This window comes from Primulina eburnea, chromosome 18, assembly GCF_022965805.1.
Source record: "Primulina eburnea isolate SZY01 chromosome 18, ASM2296580v1, whole genome shotgun sequence".
Lineage (NCBI taxonomy): Eukaryota > Viridiplantae > Streptophyta > Magnoliopsida > Lamiales > Gesneriaceae > Primulina > Primulina eburnea.
In genome coordinates this window covers 4,368,299-4,380,131 of record NC_133118.1, presented here as the reverse complement: position 1 = coordinate 4,380,131, position 11,833 = coordinate 4,368,299, and the positions used below count along the sequence as shown (strand labels likewise).

The window sequence follows — 11,833 nt, the reverse complement described above, 5'->3', positions numbered from 1 at the left end:
AGAGTCCATTACCTTTCGCAGTTATAATTTAAAAAGAAAAATTTTTAGACCCTGTTTTATCTTAATTGATAATTAAATCCCAAAAAGATGAGTAAGAAGATGATTAGCGTCCGGGTCCCCACAGGAGTAAAAATTAGGGACTGACGTCAGTAAACCGTAGAAAGTAGATGAGTCGCAGTGCTGGGTCAAAGTTTATGCATGTGTTATGAAATACGTATGAACTCATGATTTATGATTCGAAATTTATGCATGTTGTCTTTATTGTGCTCGATTTTTCCCCTACTTGCTGAGTATTCCCCAAATACTCACCCCCCTTACAACCCTTACCAGATAAGTCCGAAGAACAGATTGAGGAGGAAGAATCCGAGCAGTTTTGGGGATGGTGAATGCAAGGAAATAGATTATCTTTACGTTATTATTAATTAGATTTACGTTTCCGCATTAAAACTCTGTCGTCTTAATTATTTCAGTTTTGTAAAGACAACGTTATTTCATTGAAATTAGGATATATAAACTGGTTTGATTTACACTGTGCTACGAAAGGCTTTTTGTTTCGATTGTGTGATTGTTAAACAACGCCGGTGTCAAATCCCGAGTTTCAGGGCGTAACAGAAACACAGTCGATTTGAATCTAGATCTACTTTATTTTTCGAATTAACCATTGGATTGATAGTTAATCAGCTTTAGCATTTTCATTCCTGATGATATGTTGCAGCCAAGATCACACCAGAACCGAATAAGGCCACGATGGATGCGAAACTCGCGTCTTCGATTGCATACGCGGTAGAGACACTTTGCAGACAAGTTGTACTCCCATCGGTTCATATATACTCCCACTGGTCTGTTAGAACTGAACTTCAATCAGATAAAAAGAGGACCATTAATTAGAATGAATCCAACTGAGATAAGTATCATACATTACTCAAGAATGAAGCCATAAGAGTTAGAAAGCTAAGAGAAGTAGAAAGTGTTGATGGATTGTTTTCTTGCATCCAAGTTACGGCAGAAAGTGTTGTTGGATCGTTTAATTAATTAATAAATTTTAGACCCTATAGAATATTTCGTTAGAGTCATGTATATTTAGTAGTTATCACTACTAATATTATTATTTAATTTGTGTACTCTAAATTTACCAAATAAAAATTGTGAACCTATTATAACCCCAATCGACTATCAGACTGTGTCGTTGTATCAATGGTGCAAATCTTATTATAGTGAAAATTGAAAATTTCGAAGGACGATTTCCACTGATCTATTTTTGGCAGCTGCTAGTTTTGTGAATTCATTCACTAAAACAGGCAGTTTCACTCTCCTAACTTAATTAACTGTTAAGCTAACATCCACATCTTTTATCATATAGAATCAACTTATAAACTCTTTTATAATCAATTTGTATGATCTCGATCAAACTACAGCCGTCAAATTCAACTCCTTGAATTTTATTATCTCGACAAGAACACATAATCTGATACCTATGTGACACTCAATGGTTTAGGGGTATAGCTAGTTGTGAGTTCACAACAACAATGTGATTCATAATATTTATTCTTATCCAGACTTACTGTAATTAGCCTCATTCATTTAATCAACCCTTTGATCAAGAATATCATAACTCAAGCATGATCACACACATTGTAACATGGTAAGAGCGTCTAGCAGCATCGCCCCATGATCCCCTAGATATCATTGATAGTGTCCGCAAGAACCTTAAGTTATGGTTAGCTTACATTACGGTCCCTTCAACTCATATATCTTGATCGGATATGCAATCATTGGTATATCGAGAGTTGCAAATGAATTCGATAATGATGTGATATATATTTGAGTAATAATAGTGACATGATAAATGCAACTGAGGAAACACATTTCCAAAATGCACATGTCTTACTCTCTTATGAGATTCTTTGTATTATTAACTCATCATATCACATAAGATATCTTCACCCGCATGCAAACAGTGAATCCCCGACTATAATACATTGGCTCCTACATATTTCGAAACTACACCCAACCTTGCCACCTGATTACCTTTAATGGATTCGGTAAAGGAGTCAAGGTGCAGTTCTAGTACGTGGAGCCTTCATGTTGTCCCAGATCAAATGACTAATGTTGTACAACTATAACCGCAGACTTTTTCACTCGATAAATGATAACCATTTGGACAGTTCGAATGAGGGTTGTTTAGTACATCATCAAATGATCATTGTATGAACTAATATCTCCATGCCCTTACGAATGAAACATGACGTTTACATCATAGATGCTAGTCTCAAGCTCAAGTAACATTTACTTTATTTTATGTGTTAATTCTACTAGGTACATGTTTAAAATATAGGGTACACTTTCTAATGAGCTTCATGATATTATCTTATGAGACAGACTTGATGGTATATATTGTATATTTAAGGGCTTTATCCATGCAGCTTGTATAGATATATAGATAAATTAATTGTTTATTGGATAAAATCATAAATATTATTAAAATAAAAAAAATTTACATAAAAGTAAATCAAGCTCAAGCTACAAGTTGATTCGCTGGTCACCTATTCTGACAGAAAGATTGGTTAAACTTAAGAACACAAGGACATGCACCAATTTGTGTAAAAATGACATTATATTTGTGTAAAAATGATAAAAATCAAATTTCTAAAAACACAAAAATTATAGATACTAAATTTGACCGTCCGTTATGATCTTCTAAACAAATACAATGCCATAAATAAAGAAAACTAAAGAAAAACTACTAAAAATTGAGAGAGAAACTTATAATATGATTTATATTTTCAATAAAATGTAAAAAATTACAAAACTTTAAAATATAACGAAATAACATTATTGAAATCTGAAAAAAAAAATGTCTACTATTGAGATGTGGAATGAAAATTATGAAAATATTGATTAAAGCTATGAAATTTCTATAGAGAGACTTTTAGCATTTGTGCAAGATTATTCAATATTTTTTGTTTCTACCGATCTTTTCTTCTGATTTTTGGGCGTTTCTTCCCACTCTATTCCATTATTTTGCCAATTATCTCTCCATGATATCATACTATTTGTACGCATTTTGCTTTATTCAAACCAATTCAAATCACTGATGGTCTCTTATCCACTCTTGTCACCCACCTCTTTCTTCTGGAACTTGGATTTGACTAATTTCATGTCTAAGTAAAATATAGCCCCAACAAATAATAAAAAAATACCAAACAAATGCAGAAAATAAAACGATCGCATTTACACGCCAGTCATTTAATATTTACAGTTCCAATTAGGACTTGAGAACACCTCCTCCTACGATCTTCCAACCTGATCTCGAACATGATAGCTCGTACCGCGTTGTGTAGGTGGTACTGTACGAATCATTGTGTTCAGGATGAGCATTGTCCGTCAGCTGTGCCGACTCCTCGAGGGTAGCCTCCACAGTTGCACGCTTGCCATCAACTGATACAGTCACACTATCGATGTTAAGGTTCAAAAGTCGATAGTTCCAGAACCAGCCGTGTTGAGCGATTTCTGTGGCTCTGTCTGTCCAGATCTTTAGCATTTGGCCATCCAATACCTGGAAGTATAAAGATTGTTCTCCATATGAAAAAAATGTACAAAGTAAGAGCAGCTAAGATATCTGGGGGAAGGCTTTTATGGATGGATTAATTCCTTGCCTTAGCACCGTACTTGAGAGTTTCCACCCCCCACATGGTAGCGACCAAACTAAAGATTTTTATTCCAGGGGGGATTATCAAATATCATCATTCATTTGTAAACCCGAATGAATGTACAAACTGGAGGAGTTAGGTAGATTTGAATCCGTATAGATTCTCACCTCTGTCAATTTTCCAAAATTGTGATCTGGTCCAAGAGCTATGGATTTGATACTTTGCCATTTGCGAACAAGACTCTCCGCAAATCTTGCATCCATTCGAGGTATTTCATCAGAATCAACTACTGGATCCCCTGAAAGTAAATTGACAGATGCGTTTGTTGGAATGGAAGCGAAGGCTGAGAACCAAAGATGAGAGGAAAAGAAGTCATGGCTAAAAAAAAAACTAATTTTTGATGCAAATGAGCAGGGTTTTAGTTTCACTTGATTCCAGCTTGGGTAAAAATGAGATTGAAGAGACAAAAATGATAGGTCGAGATAGTGGACAGAACAATTTTGGTCTTAGTGAACCACCAAAGTAAAATAAAACAACTGATAATAAAATCATACCCACATCGATGACATCAGAAGCCATTGCAGTGCCAACATCTTTACGTAGATTAGAAGAGTCGCTTCTATGTGGGAGGAGCTTCAACCCCAACAATGTAAGCAAACCAACTGCTGCACCAGCACACATGATCTTCACGGTTGTGTCTTTTATCTTGTCAGTAATATTTTCTAGCTGTTCCATATCAGCAGAACTATTCCTCCCAGTAGCTCCAACTGTGTAGGAATCATCTTGATCAACTACAGATTCCTGGGTTGCATCTGCTAAATCATTATTGCTTATTTGCTTCTCCCCATAACGTCCAGCAGTCTTCTCTCCAGATCCAAGAGGAAACACTTTCTGAAGTGCCTGAATAGCACTAACCTTCACGTTGTCGAGCACAGCAGTGGCCCCAGCTCCAATCTTCACTATAGCAGCAGCAGCAGCCAAAGGTGAACGACCAACACCTTCTAACCTTTCTAAATATCTCAGAACAATAGGATCATCGTAATAGTCCCCAAGCTTGAACCTGACATCTTGGGTCTCTCTGTATCTTGGGAACACTACCTCCATCAACCATGTCTCTAACAGTTTGCAGAGTCCAGGAAGGACATCATTTTCATTGTCATCCTTAGAATGCTCGAAGACAAAATTAACAATAGATGGATCTCTATATGGAGAGTCTTCATTGTCCAAACCCAGCCAAGTGCGGCATTCGTCAACCTCACCAACAAGAAGTGAACAAAGCCCCCTTTCAAGGGCAAAGTCTATTTCTCGATTTTCTCGAACACTGTAAACAGATGAAGGGATCCCCACAGCTGTCATCTTGGTTTGCTGAAGTTGCTGAAAAAGATTGTCAGCATCTTTGATAAGATGAGGTTTTTTGTTTATGAAGGCTTCAGATACAAGGGCAAGTGCCACTCCATAGACCTCAAAACTTTCTGCAGGTATGTTACTTGGTGTAGCAGCAAAGAGATCAACCTTCAAAAAATAATAAAACTTTTCATATCCCAGAGATCACAGTGATACAGGAATGATACCCTCTTCAGACATAAAATGTAATCCATTAAATTCAAAATTTACCTGCTCTGCGGCTGTCATGCGCAGAAAAGCCTCATTCATGAAATCTTCACGTGTATATCCTCCAGCAATAGCAGCTGCGCCTCCTCCTCCAACAGACCACAATATATTTCGCACACCTTGAAGACCTTCTCCCCTTTTCGACCGGTGCTCGTCACCAAGAGGTAAAGATAAAAGCTCAAGAACACAGCGTGGGCTGATCTCTTCCACGGTTTCGTCAATCTGTGCTTGTAAATCTGGAGCAAGGTTGCTTGCACCTTCTTCCTACAAACAAATTAACATATCTTTCAACAAATAACAGAGAATCCACACACACAACTCCTCACACTCCAATTTTTTTTAAAAAGTAAAAAACTGCTAAATGAAATTAAAAAATAATAATAACTACAGAAATATATCATTCCCACTTTCTCCTCTCATAAATGATATATTCTAACTTAATTTTGGAGTTTGCTATGAATTCTATGAAAGATGTAGATCTAGTGCTAGTACCAACACATGCTACATTGATTGTTCTTTCATTTTGGGACTCACAAGTGGTCTAATATGATATAGGAACAACACTCACCCAACCAAACACGTTTAGTATGATCTACACTTTTACTTCACCCTTTACCTGGAGTGAATTTTGTCTTGGCCAACTGGCAAAAAAGAATAACAAAACAAAAAGATATGAAGGTTATAGGTCTGATTTGATACCGAAGCATCCATGTTCTGTAATTCCTTAATGATGTATAACAATGCACATCATATATCCCAAACACTATGCAAAAACAAACACAGACAGGCGACACCATTTATAATCTAATCCAAGAAGGAGACAAATACAACTGCCATTATTGTATGATAATAACTCTAACCTGCAACAACTTGAGAGCCATCTCAAGTACCTCACCACCTCTAATGAAATCCGGAGGCGACAGTTCCATAGCATCCCTAGATAAATCAACCAAAGCAAGTGCCATGGACAGAACCACATCTTGCTTGAATGATTTGGGCAGCCTTTCTTTCAACAAGCTCTCTCCAATCTGAAGCACTACCTCTGTCTCCCCAGATTCTTGCAATACACTTAATGCTCCAGGAACCTATAACACATCCAAATGAACTCTTCTTACCACAACCCAAATTTTCATAACAACAAAATTTGCACAACCATATTAAAAAGAGTTACTCTCTCCGTTTTCTTAAGGGCCATTTTCAGCTTCGAAACTATTCTCATATTTGGAAGGTCTATCATAAATCTTCTCATCTGCTTTAAATTGTGATACTTTCTTTTATAACAACAATGAGAAAAAAAAAGAAAGAAGAAAAACAAATAACCTTATCCCAAGGAACTTGGGTCAGAATAGTATCAAACTCATCCTCCGCAAGGCTCTGGTTATATTCGCGGCGCGAGCTAGGGTTAGCCAGCGTCTGACAAGCGGCTTGAAGAATCTGCCTTCGGCTAATCAAAGCATCGTCGCTGTACCCAGACTGCGGAGGCTTCGAAACCCTGGCGTCATATGCCCTCCGAATCCCATCCCCGAGGAAATGAGACTCGGCGCCTAGGATACGGTAGAAGTCGAGAGGCATCGAGACGTGGCGTTCCGGCAGGGAAGGGAGGGGCTGGGGAGTAATGGGGTCGGGAGGGTCCAAAGTAGCCGGAAGGAACTGGAAATCCACAAGCAGGCGATCCGCCCATTTTCTGGTGGTGGAGCCTCCACTGACGGCGGCGTGGGGTTTGAAGTGAGGTTTCCTAGCGGAGAATTTGCGCGGAGGCGGGAGGAGGTGGTGGCCGTATAGTCCGATACTGAGGTTCCGAAGAGCGTCCATTTCTCAGGTTTAGTGAGAATTACAAGGATTTCTCCATTTCATTTTGACCCTGATTATATCCATGTTGGAAATAAATTTTATTTATTAATTATAATTAAATTTTGGAAAAATTATATTTGTTGTGAAAAAGTAAAATTTATGGTAAAAAGTAAAATCTCAAACTCTCAAAATTTAACAAATTACACATTTTATAATATTTTTCTCTCTACTCAATTGTGATTTTCTTCACAAATGAGAGATCTATTTATAGAGTTTCATTACACATAATCCAAAAAATAAAATACATCATTACCTACATCATCACACATAAATTTCTAATTTTACAACTCTTATTTTCAACATTCAAATATTCAACTATTACTTTTCAATCTTCAAATCATTTATTTTCAACACTCCCCTTTGTGATGAAGATCATGATACAATGATATCTTCATTACGTGTTTTGTACTGCCTCGTTAAAAACCTTCCTTGGAAAAACCCATTAGGATAAAAACCATAGTAAGGGAAAAAGAGTGCAGTCACGTAAACTCCCCCTGATGTTGACCTGAACAATTCTTCACAAATTTCGTAGATTGCGCATCCTAATATTATATATGTGCTTTCTGAATATTGACGTAGGAAGTGCCTTTGTGAAGAGATCTGATGAGTTTTCACTTGATTGAATGTGACGAACATCAATACAATTATTCTTCTCAAGCTCCTTGGTGAATGCGAAGAACTTAGGAGGAATATGTTTAGTTCTGTCGCTTTTTATGTATCCTTCTTTCATTTGAGCAACACATGCAACATTATCTTCATATAGTATCACAGGCTTCTCATCGAATGATAATCCACATGAAATTTGGATATGTTGGGTCATTGATTTTAACCACACACATTCACGACTTGCTTCATGTAGTGCAATAATCTCGGCATGATTTGATGAAGTTGTTACGAGCGTTTGTTTATGTGAACGTCAAGATATTGCAGTGCCTCCACGAGTAAATACATATCCAGTTTGGGAACGTGCCTTGTGTGGATCATATAAGTATCCAGCACCAGCATAACCAATTATACTTGGATTATCATCTTTTGAATACAAAAGTCCCAAGTCTGTCGTTCCTCGTAGATAACGGAATATATGTTTAATTCCGTTCTAGTGTCTCTTTATTGGATATGTACTAAATCTTGCCAACAGATTCACGGCAAAAGATATATCAGGCCTTGTACAATTTGTAAGGTACATAAGGGCACCGATGGCACTTAGATATGGTACTTCTGGACCAAGAATATCTTCATCATCTTCACATGGACGGAATGGATCCTTTTCTATGTTTAATGATCTAACAACCATTGGAGTACTTAAAGGATTTGCTTTATCAACGTTTAAGGATCTTTTCTGTATAATTTGTCTGGTGAACAAACATTCCACATTCTTTTTGTTCAATTTGTAAACCCAGACAATACTTGGTTTTTCCAAGATCCTTCATTTCAAATTCTTCCTTCAAGTATGACACAACTTCTTGAATTTTCTTATTCGTTCCAATGATGTTTAAATCATCAACATATACAGCAATAATTACGCATACGGATGTTGTTTTCTTAATGAAAACACAAGGGCATATTGAATTATTTACATATCCCTTTTTCATCAAGTGATCACTTAGTCGATTATACCACATTCGGCCTGATTGCTTTAACTCATATAATGATCTTTGTAATTTCACATAATAACATTCCCTGAGTTTTGAACTTTGTGCTTCAGGCATCTTAAATCCTTCAGAGATTTTCATATATATATTACTATCAAGTGATCCATATAAGTAAGCTGTAACAACATCCTTAAGACGCATTTCTAAATTTTCAGATACCGCCAAGCTAATCAAATACCGAAACGTAATTGCATCCATCACAGGAGAATACGTTTCTTCATAATCAATTCCAGGCTTTTGAGAAAAACCCTGTGCAACAAGTCGAGCTTTATATCTCACTATTTCATTTTTCTCATTTCGCTTTCGAATAAAAACCCATTTGTATCCAACAGGTTTTACACCTTCAGGTGTAAGGACTATAGGTCCAAAAACATTACGTTTATTTAGCGAATCTAATTCAACCTGAATGGCATCTTTCCATTTTATCCAATCCTGCCGATTTTTACATTCACCAAAAGATTTTGGTTCATGATCTTCGTTATCATTTATGATGTCGATTGCCACATTATAAGAAAATATATCATCAATTTCATCTATATCTTTTCGGTTCCATATTTTTCCAGTAATTGATAGAGATTTCATGATTCTCGTCAGTTTGTGGTTCTGACAGAACATTTTCATCATCATGTGTTTCTTCAGGAACAACATTCTCTATTTTGTGATCATCATGTGTTTATTCAAGAACATCATTTTTTATTTTGTGATCATCGTGTTTTTCTATGAATTTTCTTTTTCGAGGATTTTTATCCTTGGAACCGACTGGCCTTCCACGCTTCAGGCGTTTAATGACATCATGAGTATCTTCCATTTGTTTCTTTGAAATTTCAATTCGAGCAGGGGCATTTGCAGCATGTATATATGATTTAGTTACCCCTTTTGTGTCTGCAAATGCATCTGGTATTTGATTTGCTATTCTTTGCAAGTGTACAATTTGTTGTACATCTTTTTCACATTGTTTTGTTCTTAGATAACAATGATGATACATACCATGTAATTTCCTTTTCGGTATTTTTCTGTTCTCCTCCTAACATTGGGAAGATTTCCTCATTAAAATGACAATCAGCAAAACGTACTGTGAACACGTCGCTTGTCTGAGGTTCAAGATATCGAATGATTGATGGACTATCATAACCGATATAAATTCCAACCTTTCTTTGAGGTCCCATTTTCTTTCGTTGTGGTGGTGCAATAGGCACATACACCATACATCCAAAAATTCTCAGATGAGAAATGTCTGGTTCTTTACCAAATGCAAGCTGTAATGGGGAGTATTTATGATATGCACTTGGTCCGATGCGAATTAATGAAACAACATGTAAAGTTGCATGTCCCCATATAGAAATAGGGAGCTTTGTTTTCATAATCATTGGTCTAGCAATCATTTGCAGACGTTTAATCAATGATTCAGCCAATCCATTCTGTGTATGTACATGAGCAACAGGATGCTCAACAATGATTCCCATAGACATACAATAATCATTGAAAGTCTGGGAAGTAAATTCACCAGCATTATCAAGTCTAATTTTCTTGATTGTATAATCGGGAAACTGATTCCTCAATTTTATTATTTGAACAAGTAATTTTGCAAATGCAACATTTCGAGTTGACAAAAACATCTATGTGACCATCTGCTGGAGGCATCAATCAATACCGTAAAGTATCTGAATGGTCCACATGGTGGATGGATTGGTCCACAAATATCACCTTGAATACGTTCAAGAAACATTGGTGATTCAGTTTGGATTTTGACTGGTGATGGTCTTATAATAAGTTTTCCAAGAGAACATGTTTTACATTGAAACTTATTATTCTGAAAGATCTTCTGGTCTTTCAGTTGATGACCATGTGTATTTTCTATCATTCTTCGCATCATTGTTGAACCAGGATGTCCAATCGATCATGCCAATTGGTTAATATCGAAGAATTATCAACTACCATGTTTGATTCAATGGGACTTATATGTGTATAATGCAATCCATTAGGGAGCATTGGTAGTTTTTCAATCACATATTTTTTTGAGGATCGAAGTCGAGTTTAGAGGGGGGTGAGTAAACTCTACTCGTTTTTCTTTCTTTTCTGATGAGACACTAAAATCCTGTTAGGGATAGTAGTTTATCTTGTGAATATACTTTCACCTGATTACAATAAAACGTGCGGAAACAATCTGATGAAGTAGTTGAAAGACAATAAAACAGTAGGCAGCAGTTGTTTATGGAAGTTCGAAGATAAACTCTTCTACGTCTCCCCTTCTCCTGTTTCCAGAAGGTATAACTAAAAGACTTTGGATATTACAGTACAACTCTTGTACACACCCACTTCAGAAGGACTTATACCTCGGCCTACTGAAACTCTTAGTTTCTCAACTCACAAAAATGCGAAACACAAAGTTCTGAAAAGACTCATTTCAGATTACAAACTATTCCTGATAAAGTATAAGTGATGTAAAGATTGTGAAGAGTGTAAGAATCAGTAGCACAAGATGATCTTCGAAGGATCAGATATTAGCTATGAAGCGTGTGCTACTTTTCTTTGTGTTGAACTTTTAAGTACTCAAGAATTTCGAGATTTGTCTGATAAGAGAAGATAGCTTTGTTCCTTGAAAGATGATATTATGCGAAGTCAAGTGTCGTATAAGGATTTGATCCAGGTATATATAATCGACTGAGTTCAACGTTCACAATCAGAGGATGTCTCCAGATACTGATACAATCAGCTTTATTACCAAAAGAAGTTCATGCAGAAAAGCTATAAAACAATCAGTCTTGTTTCATACTTAATTGGGTAAAATGCATTAAATGACTCCGTATAGTATTTAATGCTGCAATTAATACTAGTACTAGGAACTCTTTAACGGTAACAATAAAGGTAGCAACGTTAGGAAACGTCCTCTACTGGTTTTGTATTACTATCTTTTCTACTGGTTTAGTTTTATTAGACCAGTAGCTTCTGATAAGTTAGTCTACTGTTCTGGTCTGCTGGTTTTAGTTAATCATCGCCACAATAAAATTCATGTCTTACAATTTCCCCCTTTGTGGTGATGCCAAAACCTAAACAGTAGAAAGTCGTTGA

General features: G+C 36.4%; 1 protein-coding gene across 3 annotated transcripts; it reads right to left on the bottom strand.

Moving 5' to 3' along the window:
* Positions 1-3,208: 3,208 nt before the first annotated feature.
* LOC140819501 (protein ACCUMULATION AND REPLICATION OF CHLOROPLASTS 6, chloroplastic) lies at positions 3,209-7,115 on the bottom strand. Of its 3 annotated transcripts, none has more exons than XM_073179621.1 (6): positions 6,582-7,115; positions 6,122-6,346; positions 5,265-5,525; positions 4,205-5,162; positions 3,818-3,993; positions 3,209-3,556 (listed from the first exon to the last, which is right to left on the bottom strand). In XM_073179621.1, exons 1-6 carry the CDS (start codon positions 7,071-7,073, stop codon positions 3,266-3,268), a joined length of 2,403 nt encoding a protein of 800 aa, XP_073035722.1. In that variant the 5' UTR covers positions 7,074-7,115; the 3' UTR covers positions 3,209-3,265. The 3 variants fall into 3 exon arrangements, 2 of the variants coding, with proteins under 2 accessions (XP_073035722.1, XP_073035723.1); XM_073179622.1 differs by having other exon boundaries at positions 3,818-3,948; XR_012115229.1 differs by having other exon boundaries at positions 3,329-3,556; positions 3,818-3,948; positions 4,209-5,162.
* Positions 7,116-11,833: the final 4,718 nt, after the last annotated feature.

Excerpts from the sequence above, each read along its gene's own strand:
- LOC140819501 (XM_073179621.1), bottom strand. The coding sequence starts at position 7,073 with ATGGACGCTCTTCGGAACCTCAGTATCGGACTATACGGCCACCACCTC. Across the intron at positions 5,526-6,121 it reads TGGCTCTCAAGTTGTTGCAG|GAAGAAGGTGCAAGCAACCT; the intron begins GTTAGAGTTATT and ends ATTTGTTTGTAG. Across the intron at positions 3,994-4,204 it reads TTCTGATGTCATCGATGTGG|CCTTCGCTTCCATTCCAACA; the intron begins GTATGATTTTAT and ends TTTGGTTCTCAG.